This window comes from Amphibalanus amphitrite, unplaced genomic scaffold (genome assembly GCF_019059575.1).
Source record: "Amphibalanus amphitrite isolate SeventyFive unplaced genomic scaffold, NRLGWU_Aamphi_draft 000121F_arrow, whole genome shotgun sequence".
NCBI classification, from domain to species: domain Eukaryota; kingdom Metazoa; phylum Arthropoda; class Thecostraca; order Balanomorpha; family Balanidae; genus Amphibalanus; species Amphibalanus amphitrite.
Window position 1 is genome coordinate 439167 of NW_024881616.1, and position 15972 is coordinate 455138.

Below are 15972 nucleotides of genomic sequence, written 5' to 3' on the forward strand. Positions count from 1 at the left end.
ATAGCGGAACTGTCCCAGAGGTCACGTCCGGGTCACGAAGGTTACGGACAGGTCACGGCCGGTCACGGAGAGGTCACGAGTGTGACGACCGGCGGGCACGGGTCGGTCGCGTGGGCGGTCCGTCTGACACTTGTTGGCTGGCGCACCCAGCGGGCGGACCCGCTCCCACTCCGTAAACATCACCGCGTCGTTAGGCCGCCAGATGACGTCACTGGATTTATATAGAGACCGACGCCGATGAGATAAGTGGCAGCTTGAAAATCAGGCCTTCAGAGATAATTTGTTACGGACACAAATGGAGTCTGAGCTATTACATTTTCCACGTAGTTAGCTGCTTATTGACAGCACGATTGACACCATTGCACATCAATGCTCGGAAAATGTTCTCCCGATTTCCAGCAACATGGTCCATTAAATCATGTGAAAACAACACGAACTTGACAAGCCACGTCCAGAGACTTTCAAATCTAGTTCAGGCTCCACCATCTTCTGTTATCAATAACAATAAAAATGCAGACGATTGAAAAGCCTCCCGAATGAATCAGTCCCACAAGACGACAAAAAATTGTTTGCAACCGTGAATAAGCCGGTAGCCTATCACCATCAAACGACACGACCAATACGCCGGTACAATCACGGGTGTCGGTCGCCGCTATCGCCAATGCTGTACGTTCCGCTATCGACCACCGACAGGCAGCAAAAACAGAGTCTGATAGTGGGAGCGGCTGGGTCGGTGACGAGTGAGAACGAGAGGGATAAGGCGGATAAAGTCCTTACTGGGTGCGATAGTCTTAGAGAGGGGGGGGGGGGGGGCAGTAACAGCGTCCGGCCGGAGGTATTCGAATTCACAAAACGGTATCACAAAGATGAATGGGACCGTAGATAGGGCGATCGAGAGAAACCAAACGACCGAGCGACACAAGTCACACAAGCGACCGAGGGACACCACATGACCCAAGCACATCTTACGGTCAACCTTATCCAAATTGCTCCTTACCGAAAAAAAAAACGAATAGCAAGGGATCACACAGATGGCCACAAGCCTCGACAAAATTCATAAATACGAATATTTCACGTTCAACGTTTGATCAAAAAGGACAAAAGAACAAATAAGGTTGAGCATAAACGAAAACAGCCACCCTTCACAAATGTCCGTGAGAAACTTCTCGTCAACAAACAATCATCACCATCCCGAAAGTCCAGCCCATACCCCTTTGTTAATCACTCATCAATCTCACCTGGACACCACATAAGTGGTGGGCATCTCGGACACAGTGGTGGTGACCGCGGCCGCGGCGGGGGCGGCGGGGGCGGGGGCGGTCCGCCGGCTCGCGGGCCGCTCCGAGCACACCTCACTGCCCTCTGACGACGATCCCGACACCGAGAGCGGTCGCTTGCTCTCGTAGTAGGTGACACGGACGCGAGAGGTGGCCTTCAGCGGGACAGACTCCTCCGGCCTGACGGAAAAGGGGGGCGGCGGTCAGTGTGTGCTGGGGTGAGCGGTCACCCGGGAGTGGGTCGAAGGTGGGTTAACGGCGGGTCAGATCGGATAAGAGCTGCCACAGGGAGAGAATCGACCGATGGGTTGGGGACAGAGCGCCATACCTAGGGGTTACTTTAGGGGGAAAGGCGAGGTAGATCATTGCACGCTGTATGACGATGAGCTGGGGCGTTAGCGTAACAAAAGTGATCGGACAGGAAGGTCGGGAAAGGGAGAAGGCAGAGTGGAGGGGAGAGGTGATTAAGAGAAAGAGGATAAGAGGGGGCTAGATTGAAATGAGAGAAAGGCAGATGGGAAAATAATCACCGGGCCTAGCGGAAATCATCGAATAAAGTGACGATATCCTGCAAAGAAGCCGCAGATGGCGAATTCATCTTCCCTCCCTTGGCAATTTACCGTTAAACTATCATCAGTGGCAGCCGGCGAGCTACGGTTTCTTTCAATATCGGCTCAGCGGCTCTCTCCCTTCCACTTCAGCTGAAAATTACGGTCTGTTCAGAGAGAAGCGAGCCGCGGCGGCCGGTCGGAAGGCACCCGAAGTCACTAAAGCAGCCACGTTGGAGGAAGCAGCGCAGACTGTGAGGTCAGTAGCCTTTCTCATAAAGCTTTGTGTAGTAAAATGTAATAGTAAAAAATGTGTATGAGAAAGGCTACAGGTCGGGTGCCGGGTGGCGATGGGTGCGGACTGCGGATCCAATATTTAGTTCTACCGTATCAACAGATAGCGGTCGTAGCGTTTGTATGACCGCTATAGTTAGAAGCGAGTCCTTCCCGGAAAATAAGAGATCGTATATTTGCAGCGCTATCTTTAGTAATTTAAATATCAAATTCAAATTATTTAGATGCCATGAGACTAATAGCACTCTTCCGTGACGTGAGCATTGAGATAACTGATCTACTGCTCAAAGTTAAGCGCTCGTGGAACAATGGACATCGTAAAGAAATGCGGAGTGGGACGTTTATCGCAAAACACAATGCATGGGTCGTAAAGCGAGCTGGAGAGCAACTGTATGCCGGAGCACGACTGCGGCATAAAAGGGAGGGATGGCTTTCGTTCGGAACAAAGAAGATTCATAACCACGAAGCGCATGACAGATGGAAACAAATAATCCTTTTAAAAAATGTTTAGAACTATCTATCTTCCCAGTCCCCAGCAGCTTTTTGACCGCGTGAAGGGATACAAAGCGCACACATGTATCACACCCCCAGTCTGCCCCTGGCCACGCCTTCCCCCTACTGCGTTACTGACAACACCATCGGTGATGCCTCATCGATAACAAATGACAACATATGATGATGTGGAACCGACCACGCCCCATCCGTCCATTGATTAGTGACCACGCCCATCGATCATACTGACCAGTGACCGCGCCCTTTCCATCGCTGGTCCCGTCCTTCGGTACCACTGACCCGTCGCTGGCTCCCCTCATCATGCTCAATGTCCATCGATGCCACCAACCTCGTCTCTCACCCTCTCAGCTTCAATGACCCAAAAACACGCCTCTAGAAACATATGGCCAAGACTCTCGCATCCCATAGTCCCTGGATTCCAGCTATCTTCAGCACCAATAGCCTAACTCACCGCTACCTTCGACCCAACACCTCGATCCCACTGACCACGCCCCTCTCAGCACCACAAGAGCTCCAGAACCTCAGAACCCTTGAACTCACTCGGTGATCATGGATGCCGTCGCTGTCGGCGGCAGCAGCGACACGACTCCGCCTCCCTCGGCCGGATCCACGCGCTACCTCGGCACGCCGCGCACTGACGGGTCTAAGCACGATACGGAGCGAAGGGGCGAGCTTCGGGGATCCACAGGCAGCCCTGCAGTCCAGTGGCCACTCGAGTGGCTGGAGTCCAGGGCGTAGAGGAGTTTCGAGTCCGCTTAGTGAGCTGATCGCCAGAGTCGTGAGTACGAGACTCAGTCACCCACGGCACTGAGCAGCGATCGAGCTACCGTTGGCACCTCGACTCTGCTATCAGCTTATGGCCCGCCTACCGGTTATCACTGTTCACAATCTCACGAGTTACGACGCCACCAGGCGCACGGACACTTCACGACGTCACGAAGGTGCTGTCCCGGACGGCGGACACCCCTGTCGACCCGCCGTGATCCGCCGCGCCCCTCCGACGGCCGCCGATCGTCGTCAGCGACGACTGGCTCCGGGCGACTGTCGGCCGCCGCCGCGGGGTGTCTGGCCGGACCCGGGTCGGCCGGCCGGCGGGGCGGGGGGCGGGTCAGGCGGACCGGCCGGGCCGCGGGGACGTCGTGTCAGCACGGCCGACCTTGCGGGCGCGGCAGTGTTTATTTGCCCGGGCAGAGCTCCAGGCGCGGCGGCCTCCTGACGATGACGTCAGTGGGTCAAGGGACACGTCACTAGCACCGCGGTACCGCGGGATCTCCGACTGCCTCTCGTCTCTCTCCTGCACCGGTTGGGTCAGAGCCGCCCACAGCCGGTCGACTCAGCACGGCCGGCACCGAGACTGTGTCGGTAGGGCCCCCGAGGCTCAGTTTGGGCGGCGCAAATCGCGGGTCATGGACACTGCGCCGCCGCCGCCGCCGCCGCCTAAATATACCATCAGCGGGCGCCGACGGACGGCGGCGGCGGCGGCGGCGGCGGCGCGAGCGACGTTTACGCTCCGAGCGCCGCTGAGCGAGCCGAGAGACGAGCAGTCGAAATGTCAGTGGCACTGGCCCCGCCCTCAGGGGACGCGGCGAAACATGGAGAATGAGACTATGCACGAAACACGAATACGGAACTGCGACGCTGAGACGAGAGCGATTTGATGACGAAAAAATCCCCGAAAGCACCTTCAGGAAAGAAGTCAACGTTTGCCCACGCAGCTCTGCCTAGTGTGTGAGCTGCAAATTACACAGTCCTGAGCTCCACTCTGCGTTTGTTTTCAGTGGCCACGGCCTATTACGTTCAAAAGTGACCCGTCCTGCCGACACGACACTGCGTCACGAGGTCATTCATTGCCGTCTCTCCAACAAAACACGGCCCACGCAACTGCAACTCCAGGCAGCCGTATTAATGACCGCTCACCGGTGACAAGAGAACCGCATCGCCTGACCGTCCGACGCCGTTTGTCAGAGAATGAAGGCGTGTAGTAGCGGCGGAGAGGGACCAATATCTCACAGAAACCCTTCTGGGGCTCTTACTTCAGAATGGACGAACATTCTGCAGTAAAAAACAGTGCCCATACGACCTACAACGCCGAAAACACCGTTAACGGTGACTGCCGGTCCACCAGTCAGCAAACAGTCGTGCTGCGGAGCAGGCACGGATGAACACCAACAATGGCCCTCCGGAGACGGTAGTGGTGGTGGAGTAAGGTCGAATAGCGAAACGGAAGGGGTTTTATTCAGTTTAAGTCAATGACTGCCCTCGAATTATTGCCGTTGACGCCGCTGCACGGAACAGAACAGCCCTCACGCATCCCGCACATTTTCGGCGCACAGTGCACACTTGCACAGTGACTCGACGCCGTGCACACGTGCACTGTGAATGGTGCACAGCTGTGGCGGCTGGGACCGAGCGGCCCGGAACCTTTCCAACATGTCTCAGCTATCGCAGAATGATCGCACAGTGCGGCACACAAATGAGGCAGGCGGAAAAACGCGACTTCTCGTACGATCAACATCAGCCGGTGAATTTTCTCGCCGCTAATGATAATTATGAAGATGATGATGATGCTTTGGGTGACAGGAATCCGGACTGCAGAGATAATCAGCGTTTCCGACGAGAAACAAACACAGCGACAGCACAGCGACAGCAGACCAGGACGGAGGCCAGAGGCTGGTCTACCTAACCCGCCAGCAAAGACTCACCCAGTTCGCGCGGTGCCCAGCTCACTGCACAGGGAGCAGAGGTCGTCACCATTCAGCACCTCCCCTCCCTCCGTGACCCGATTCTCCTCAGCTCGGGACCTCCCAGGGTGCGGTCCACTGTGGGCCGTATATTTGCACACGTCAAACCGCCAGAGCAGACCAGCCATGTAAGCGATAATACCGGCCGACCCGGGCAGGCGACGTATGCCTGGACAAACAAACCGGCCAGGCAAACATCGCCGACACGACCGGGCGACGGGGCACCGCGGAATACGGGCCCGTGTTCCGGATAGAGGGTCGTGTTTAAAATGTTCTGGCCGAAGTGAACAGCATGCCTAATCGCCAAATTTTTTCCAAATTGATTTGATTCCAGTCACATTAGTAAATGATGCAAGAAAATACTCGTAGCGCAAATACATAATTGCTGCCCTTAGACTTACACAAAAAAAGTTACCATCCCTAAATGCTGTTCAATACCGATTTTTCAAGAACACGACTCCCGAGCCCAAAGCTCAGTTCAGCGGGCCTCATGTGAAGGTAAAGGTCCATTCTGCGCGAGTCACGTAAATGAGCGTGATACCAGTCCAGTTAGTATAATCACCGTAATGGTCCGACTGCCGGGTCCCTCGGGTACACATGGAGCATGAGCCTTTGCATGGTCATTGACCAAGGCGCTGATATTAGCCTTGGTAGTGAGACATTGGCTTGGCTGTTAACGCATTGGATACAGGTCCTTACATAATTTGTGAAACCAAAGAGCACTGTGCACTATGTGTTGCCCCTTATAATCGAGTATTGCCATGAAATATCTAGGAAAGCAGCAATAACCATTGCAACTAGTGGGCGTTCACAACAATAGTAAATCAACGGAAAAAGAGAAATAGCTTGCTATAACTATGAGTGATGTCATGTCTTTGCCACCAAATAATATTTATGGTCATCAATCACCATCACAGCGGTCCGGAGACTGTGCACTGTGCAATGTGCAGTCTGCCTCAGTAAAGCACCTCAGTCGCCGCCACCCTCCACCTCAACCCCCTGTGAGCGCAGGAGTCGCGACATGGCACGCACAATGTGTCGGCACGCCGGCTCATCGGCCACATTTTCCACCTCGAGCGGATCGCCGCGGTGGTCGTACAGCTCCCTAGCGAACAGGTCGTCCCAGTGGGGTCGCAGGGCCACATGGTCGTACGCGACCCACTCGGTGTACCGCAGGTGTCGGGTGCGTACAGAGTAGCCCATGACGCGAATATCGCGGAGCTGTGGCTGGTCAGAGTCGGACCGTGGCAGGACAGATGGACGAGGGTACTGAGAGAAGGCGGCGGCACGGCGGGACGGTGAGCCGCCTTCTAAGGTCACCACCAGACCCGAGCAGGGTCTGGTAGTTGGAGACTGACGGGTGGGGGAGCCGAGAGCGGCGTTAGGTACGCGGTTAGTCAAGAGTTGGAGCTCCAAATCGCCGGCTGATGTGCTGTTGATTAGGCGGTACAGCTCGTGAGGTCCGCGCGGCGCCGGTGTCCGTCCGTGCCGGTGTATACCGCGGACCAGCGGCAGCAGTGAGCGGCCCTCGGTACACAGCTGCGGCTGGCTGCCCTCCGCCGGACACCGGGGCAGTGTGACGTTCAGCGCCGCCTCCGTCAGTGTGGGCATCACGTCCAGGAGCTCGACGGGCGAGCGGACCACCACGGCCGCGCTGGGCCCGCGCCGCTGCCTCCTCCGGCCGGCCGCCTTCAGCGGGCTGACGTGTCTGAACCCCTCCAGCGACCCGGTCTCGCCGGGCAGATGTAGCAGCAGCAGTGTGCGCGTGGCGTCCTCCGAGGTACTGTACTTGGCCCACTCCCCACGTTCGCCCAGCGCCCAGCCGTGGTCGCCGGCCAGCAGTACCACCGTCCTCGCCGCCTGTCCCGAGTCTGCCAGCGCGGCCAGCACTCTGCCCAGCAGGTCGTCAGCGTACGACACCGCCGCGTAGTATCCCTGACGCACCGACCGGGCGAAAAGCTCGGGCATCGGGCCGTACGGGAAGCTGATGTTGAGCTGAGCGACGTCGTGTCGCCGGCGTAGGTCCATCCATGGGTTCCAGGCGACCTCGGGCAGTCCGGGAGGCCGGTGCGAGTAGCTCGGAGGCGGCACAGACTCCGGCGGGTACAGATTGAGGTACTCGAACGGCATCTTGAGAGGAATGTGCGGCTTGTGCAGACCGACAGCCAGCAGCCACGGGTCTGTGGAGGCTCCGGGAGCAGCGCGCTGCCTCAGCCAGCTGACGGCACGCTCGGCGGTCTGTATATCTGGCAAGGTGTGCAGCGGCTGAGTGCGTGGGTCCACCGGGCAGAACAGGTCAGCGTGCAGCTCACCGTCCGCGTCCAGGCACACGGGCCAGTTTTTGAACTGCTGCGCCGGCGGGTGGTAGGGCGGCTCGCTCCAGCTGTACGGTTGGTCGTCGCTATGGTTGGACACGACGCCCGGGTGAAACACCTTGCCCATGGCGGCGGTGTGGTATCCCCGCTCGCGGAACATCTGCGGCAGGCTGGTGAAGTTGCCGGCCGCCCAGCGCCAGTAGCTGCCGGTGTCAAACAGTCGCAGAGTCTGCGGCCGGCGCGAGGTGAGCAGCGAGGTGCGGCTCGGCGCGCACAGCGCCTGCTGCGCGAACGCCGCCGTGAAGAGCGCGCTCTGGGCGGCCAGCGCGTCGGCGGAGGGCGTCACGGCCAGCGCGTCCCCGTAGCAGCCCAGCGCCGGCCGCAGGTCGTCCACCAGCAGCAGCAGCACGTTCCGGCGCGGCAGACACGCGGCCGACAGCGGCGGGCACACGGCCAGCGCCAGCAACAGGGCGCGCAGGAGGGCCGGCGGAGAGCCCCGCGGAGACCCGGGGGCGGACATGACGCAAGGCCAGGGCCGCTGCCGCCCCAGGAGGGCCAGTTAGCACACCGGGCCACACCTCGGAGACAGTTTGTGACGGTTTTTAGGATCACAGGTTCAACCGAGCATAGCATATGCTTTGGGTTGTCATGCAACTGATAATATCTGTTTCGGCATAAAGGGGTGAGAAAATACAGCCTGACCTGGATATTATTGACTGTTTTGCAATATGTCACAACTAGAGCGCATCACTCTCACAGAGTTGGGTTACATGCCAGTTAAGTGGTCAGAACTTATAAGAGAGAGCTGTTTTCCTCTGAAAGAGTTACCAACAAAAAGAAACAGCTTACAAAATGGGTTGTGGATGAGGATAGCATTTCTTAAATCAAAGGGTAAACTGATAAGTTCACTAAATACCATGAATGATGAAGCAGCAACTCAGTGAGCCAGTCTCATCCCCACTGCCTCTTCAGTTATGTTATTCTTGAGCAGTTTCTAGGTAAGCAGCAGCTGGTATCTCTTCTTACTGAATAATGTGGCTTTCTAATAAGTCTCAGCTCAGATGACTTTTGTGAGTTTTGTAAATTTGCTTACTGTCTGATCTTGACCATCAGATCTTAAAGTTCAAGTTAAGTCAGGCAAATTAAAACATGTCAGAAGAGAAATTTAATCAATTCAAATTGTGATACAATGAATTAATAATAGGTTCCTCACCTGTCGCTATAATTCTCATTGAGTTTTGAGTCAACAAATACACTTTTGCTCTCACAGCTCTAGCATATGATTATCATCATCATATGATTATGAGAAGTCACCTACTAAAAATTATCAAGTTTGAGTTTCATGGTCAAGTGCACAACTGCACAAGTTGAAGTGTCCTACTAGAAAATATAAAAATATAATTTCTTACAACAGTCAGGTTGATACCAATATTATCAGCACACTCCCTGTGCATGGAGAATAACATTTAAATAGCCATTTGACTCGACAGTTGAGACTACCCAGTCCCCAAGCCAATACGCTGAATATGCATTATGCCAGGCTGCGACTAAATGCTCAGTTAAATAGAGAAAAGGATGTTTTCAAATATAACCTTATGTTCAATGATTGTGAAATGCAAAAGGTTCCAAAATTAATCAATTTGCAATTCTGAACTGAAGAAGGACAGTGTCCGAAATATATTCATTTTGTAAGAGAAAAGGATGTAGACAAATCATCTGGCAGGATTATCAAAAGCATTCAAAACAAAACGGAACTGAGTGTAACTACAATATGTTATATCCTTCAGCTCATCACCGCACACAGTTCAGTGCCGCACACCGTCTCAGCTTCATTCCATTCCTTGCCCATTCCTGATCCCCAGCCCCATAGATATAAAAGACATCTATGCCCAGGCCGAGTTCTGCATAGTACAAAGGACAGTACTAACCTGATAAATTTTGCTGATCCCTGCAGAGCTGGTCGCCCAAAAACTATGCGTCGGTAATTCTATGCGCAGGGACGCCCCTCCACTTCTCCCAAATTGAAAATCAACTTTTCGCCAGGCCCCGCCTTTATCTCAAGCGGAAATTGGCATGCGCATGTTACGTCCTATCTGCGCCATTTTCATTCATTTGAGAAAAAATCATAAAAAATGGTTAAAATTAAGTGAAATCGAAAATATCGAGCTTCATTTATCTCCTCGAATCTATTCACAATTTTTTAATAGCACATGTCAGCAACAGCAACTGGTCGACATTGATCTCGCAAACAAAATAAATGAACCTAGCGGTAAATGTAGCAGACAAATAGTAGAGTAACTCACTGCCAGAGGGCAGCAGCATCCAGACCCAAACGGCACGTCCGTGAAGGTGAGAGGGTGGTCATTGATTTTTGATAAATAATCTGAGTTTCTTGCAGTAAGCAGGCTTTTGATTGAATGAGGGTGAAATTTACGTGAAGAGACACATTAATTCAAAACGCTAAACCTTTGCAACAGACCACGCATTGGCATAGGAAAAACACGTACCTACGGCTTCTCACATGAACTCAACTTCTGAAGCTTTAGTTAATCGTTTCAACGCTAGGTGGTGTCGAGCCGATGATGGTGACTAGAAATCTGAGCACACTGGTATCTTTTGGGAGCTCGGCGCACATCGTCATCGGCGGCAGTGACACTTCACTAGCGATCGGCCAGCCAGGCACCAACATTTACCGCAGATGAACTGACATAGCCAGCATCTGTCTGTACCTATATAAGTATAAAGTAGTTACGCCCGGGGTGATCGATCAAGCGATAATGGTACTGTTCTACTACGGCTCGGCTAGCTAGACGAGCAATTACAGCTTCAACATTGCCATTGCGAGAGGCACATAAACATTGGAATACAGCTCCCAGTTTGTTATTGACGTTGGGTTGGCCACCCGACTGAAAAACGTCCGGGTGTCATTTGACGTCGGCTGGCACGAACGCGTCCAGTGCCCCTCCCCCCCCCACCAGTGTCACCTCTGACGGCCGGCAAAAAGGTCAGACTAGGTCGGTAAACAGGCTGCCCGGGGTGCGGGCACGCACCAGCGCACTCGACACCGCCCTGAGCTGTAGCCCGACACCGCCGCTCGGCGCGACACGTCTCAATCGGGACGGTCGCGGCGCAGCAGCTCCCCGCAAATGTCACCGCTCGGCGCCGCGCACGCACGCAAGTGATCGCAGTATGACCGTGAGTTGGCGACGGGCGATTGGCAGCAGCCAAGTGCGCTGCAGGTGACTCACAGGTCGTGACTCGGCGCCGTCACCGTTTGCGCCGATCGATAAATTCGATAAATTAGTCGACTGCGGAGCTACGACTCATTCTTAAATTTAGCTGATGACGAGAGGCTCGCGCCATGCCTTGAGTTCACCGACCTGTTAATCCGTGCTTATCCCTTTTTAACCCTCGCCCTGGCAGGGGGGGGGTCGATGCGACCCCCCCTAAGGTTTTTCGAAGATACCGTAAAAACGGCGGCGCGCAGCGCCGCCAAATCTGGCACAGCCTATGGGGCAACCTTTTTACATATGACCTGAAAATTTCAGGTCCGGGTGACCTTAGGTCAGGTCACCAGGTCAGAAAAACCGGTACAAGGTCATGGTCAAATTTCAAATTTCTTTTTGCACCTGTCCAACTCACAGTTTTGCACTGATTTCCTTCAAACTTTCAGGATGTGCTAAGTTCACCGAGTTGTATAACATATAGTTCGGGTTTTTTGAGGTCACTGACCTGAGGTCAGTTAAAGGTCATTACGTCGTAATGTTAAGCCTATGGGAAAATACTAAATTCGGAAAATACTGGAGATATCCGCTTCGTTCTATCACTTTTGTGCTTCGAAACCACAGTTCTCAACAGCAGGTCACTTGGTACTTCTTTGTTTGGTGTACTTATCCATGGGTCAGGTCAAATGAGGTCAACTGAGGTCAAATGACGTTTGACGTCATTTTTTTATCGCTACCCAAACGCGCGTAACGACTAGGCTGAACCCACGCTGACTTTCCGTTATTCATAGGAATGGATATTTACTTGAAATAGATAAAAAATATACAATTTGAACTATAAATAAGACCAAAGGAACGATATTTAGTCAATTCAACGCCAACAGCATTCTGATTTAAATGCCGTCGCAGCGCCAGAACACGGTAAAAATGATATAAAAATATCCGGTTTCACGTGATTTATCAATCTGCTGTACTACTTCATCCAGTTTGACCAAATCTGTCAGGTGGTGACTTGGATTGTCACGTTCTCAACGTGACTCACATGTACCTCTACAAAAACGATTTTAGCATAATCCGACTCAGAAATGTTCATAGATCATGTTTGATTATTTTCCCTTCTCTGATTTGCATACGACGGGAATAAAGTTAAATGCTTTAAGGGCAAGACGACTTTTTCAACTCATTTATAGGTAAATTACGTCACAGTGACGTCATCGGTTGCCCGAACATTGCAAAACTTCAGCTTTCAATTACGCCATGTGTTTTTAGCACAGGGACAAAATCTCAAAACAATATCTCAAACATCAATGACGTTACACTGCAATTCATTAAAAAGGTACCATTCTCCAAAAAAGATGAGCCACGCAGTTGCACGTGCTCTGGAAGTGGTGCAACATTAGTTAGAGGTGCGCACCGGTCAGATTCGGGTTCAGCGGTCATTTTTGTCCCAGAAACCACCCTTTGCTAAGCTCTACCCAATTTTGCGTTATTCGGCCCAAAATTGGGCCTCCTTCCCCTGACTAATAATGACGCTAGAGCTTAAAAAATGGTACCATTATGTTCCTGGTGATCAGCCAAATCGAATGATATGCGATATGATGCAATTTGGTTAGCTTTAACTTAATTTATTAATTTAAGCTTACTTAAAATTTAAGAAAAACTTTAAGTACACTTAAGCAAGCTAAAAAGTATATCATTCGACGCGCCTTGACGTGCTGAGCTCACTGGTGCTTTTCTTTTTGCTCTATCTTAATTAGATCAAAAGTTATAAGCGAAAAACTTTTGACCTGTTTTTAGCGAAATTTTTACATTTATACCCCCCAAAACCCCCCTAAATATTGACCTAGAGCAACCAAATTTGCACAGGGGCGAGAACTCCAGGGGGCCCACCTACCTACCGAATTTGGTGTTTCTAGGTGCCATAGGAGCCAATCGCGAGGGGGGGGGTCGCATCGACCCCCCCCCCCCTGCCAGGCCGTGTTATGAAAAATGCCCTGCCAGGGCGAGGGTTAAAACGTTTAAAACGTTTATACCGGCGCAAAATGACCTTAGAAGTCGCCCGAGTCGGCGCGCCCTAAAAGCCCCAATAAACAAACAAGCCGTTCATATTTCATGAGCTAGCGTCATCCGATCTTCCGAATTCAAAAAAAAAACTATGCAAAAGAAGTTTTTTCATAAAGAAAAAGATACTATCCTTCAGCAGCACGGTATACTGTAGGCAATAGGGATGACATGGAATGTGTGTTCTTGTCCGTAACTCTGGCTATCTAAAGAAAGCATCTTGTTGCCGTCGTTGAGACATGGGTCTTCTGCAGAAAAGCTGACCCGTCTCGGCACTAAGCACTGGTCTTTTGACCCGCGAATCCGGCAGGTTTAGCCCTAATCTCCGGCGGCGAACAGCGCTTTTCAGAGGGCACCGACCCGGTGCGAACTTGTATGGTTAGAGGGAGTGACATTAACACGAGACAATAAAACCTCAGCGACACGCTTTTTAATTTCCGCTAGCTGCATGCGGAAAATCGTCAAAGGCTCAGGCATAAAACAGGATGGATCGGGGCCCGGGGACTTTCTCGTAAAATATCCACCACGCTCAAACATTTTCATCAGTTAAATAAGTGAGCGGCAAATAAAGTTTCACCAAGTGATTGGCGTAGCCAAGCAGAGAACAACGCAAGTTGTGAAATAAAAAAAAAATCGGGTAAAATTTGCGGCACAAGACGTACGGTTTTCAGCGAAGTGACCTTCCCGAAGACGAGCTGGAGGGCCAGGGGCGACCCAAAGCAGGCCATAAGTGGCCTAGCTTTTTCCAATCACGACGCGATTAAAACGTTATAAGGGCGAGGATGCAGTATGTACCTCTGAATGGTGTGCCCCAGGATTGGCGGGACTATTATCCCCGAGGGCAGTGGTAACGTCAGCATTGAAGCTCCGGCCGTCCGGAGGTATGCATTGGATTAAAGGGACCCTCCCACCTTAACATTAGTTTTGAGTTGAGATAGCCAAGTTTGCGGCCAGGCTCAGAAACCACCATTTATCCTGGTCGCAACCCCCGCAGCTTTATGGTGTTCAAGAAATTTCTTCCCTTTACTTGCAGGGTGGGACCAGCGTGGTCCCTATCTCTTAACCATTACGGGAGTCTGATGACGTCATCAGGCTTTCGAACGTCCGTTAAATGTTTGACTAAAACGTTTTGTAGCACGCGGTGGTATATGCTGCTTTGCGCGCAACAAATGCCGCACTTTCAAATAAAGTCGCTAGGAACAGCGGAGATCCCAAAAAGTAAACAAAAGTAAAAGTCTAATATCTTGAAAACCGGTGAATATTTTTCGATGAAATTTGGTAGATATTCGTTTTTGCTCTTTCTGAACCGAGCGACATCATTTTCATGCCAATTCATTAACTTTTTTGAAGGTGGGAGGGTCCCTTTAAACAAAGCCGTAATTGAGTACATACATATGTAGGTCCTTGAGCCAGACCTGGAGGGGCAGTTCGCAGACAGCTCTGTGTCCCAGGGTCTCACACGCGTGTCACTGGCCCGGGCGGCGCGCGAGGCTCCCCTCCTCCTCACTAACAATGGATGTCATCGCCCGGGGGCGGCCGACCGTGCAGACTGGACACTGAGCAGCAGATCGGCAGGACAGCGCGGGTGGTAACGGACGGGATGGTATGACGGGGCTCGGGCGATAACGAGCAGACGGCGGCTGGTAACGGAATGTAGAGTATAAAATGGTTAGGGCATTCTGTCCATTCGCAATAGACTGAAAGGTGAATGGCGGAAATGGTTGCGACGTTGAACTATCGATAGATAAGTTTATGTAGGAAGGTGTGCATGGCAAGAGGTGATAAAACACGTTGATTTATTTTGTCTCTTTATTTCTTCTTTGTATGTATGTATGTATGTATGTATTGACGATCAAGAGCAATCCACAATCGGCGTGGCCTCTAGGCTACCTCATTCGCTCTCATCTCTTTTCTCTTTCTCCCGCTCTCGCTGCTTACGAATCTCTCCTTCACACCCTGCCACATCACCCAATGGTGCAAGACCTTCATTTTTTTCCGGGACAGGACGCTTCAACGCCCACCGTCATCGGGTTTCTACTGCCGCTCCCCGCTGGCACGGCATCACAGGCCGGCGGCGCGGTCCTCTCACCCTGCACCGGCTGTTTGTCCAGAGCAGCCGAGCGACAGAGCATGAAGCGACAGCCCGCTCTGCTGTCGCTGCACTGCTGTCATCCAGTGGAGGCCCGGGGGAGGGGAGGGGATCCAGCCCTCATTTGACAGTCCTTTCCGAGCCCCCCGGCCGTCCGGCTCGCCCGGTTCAATTCCACGCGGAAATGCTACGGCGACGGTAGCTATTCAGGAGTTTTATTATCAGATTTAGTGCGACACGTATTACAGGAGTGCCACTCAGAGAAAATTGTGCCACACTGGTGGAATGCAAATGTTGTAGTTTTATCTGCCAGTCGCCGAAAACTTCACATATGAGCGGCGACTGAACCGAGAGAAAGTTGCTCATTAAAGCCCATTAAACCTCGCTTTAAAGTCAATCGATAGCTGATTTTTTAATGATTTCTAAACGCAAGTAAAATATGTAAAAAACAGTTGATTTAAAAAGAGAATAGCTTATGGACATTACCATGCTAAAAGCGGAAATTAAAAACACTGCACAGTAATCGAATGTCATTTATTTATGTAAATCTTCGCAACGATTTCAAAATGGAATATGCGGTCTGCCGTTATCGGCGACGGTATGTGAAGCGGGAAGTGTGCTGACCTATCAGCGTGCCGACTTCGTCAGCTATCCATAACCCTAATTTCCGTATCAGACCGTCTTCATAAATAACGCATTTTGGCACCAACTCGGCGTCGCTATGTAACGCATAGTTGGCATACACTAGTCCTACACGTCTCAATACCGACAAAGGCGCCAAGCGACTACACGGGAACGGCCTGTGCGTCACGGGGCGTATGCGACATTTAGAGCTGTATGTACAGCGACTATTGTGTGTGTAGCCGCAGGACTTTGTGTGCAGACAACCGGGACAGCTATTACGGAGGTG

General features: G+C 52.1%; 2 protein-coding genes across 2 annotated transcripts in view; both read right to left on the reverse strand.

Moving 5' to 3' along the window:
* LOC122381511 (mucin-1-like) overlaps positions 1-15972 on the reverse strand; it is a 42590-nt gene that overhangs the window by 5894 nt on the left and 20724 nt on the right. Inside the window, exon 3 of the mRNA XM_043365770.1 lies at positions 1239-1457. Coding sequence (XP_043221705.1) covers positions 1239-1457 — 219 coding nt within the window. The remainder of the gene's footprint in view (positions 1-1238; positions 1458-15972) is intronic.
* Positions 5413-8228, reverse strand: LOC122381507 (iduronate 2-sulfatase-like). Its single transcript, XM_043365753.1, has one exon. It carries the CDS (start codon positions 8206-8208, stop codon positions 6343-6345), a length of 1866 nt encoding a protein of 621 aa, XP_043221688.1. The 5' UTR covers positions 8209-8228; the 3' UTR covers positions 5413-6342.

Bases quoted from the DNA above. Each gene is read 5' to 3' on its own strand.
- LOC122381507 (XM_043365753.1), bottom strand. From the start codon at position 8,208: ATGTCCGCCCCCGGGTCTCCGCGGGGCTCTCCGCCGGCCCTCCTGCGC.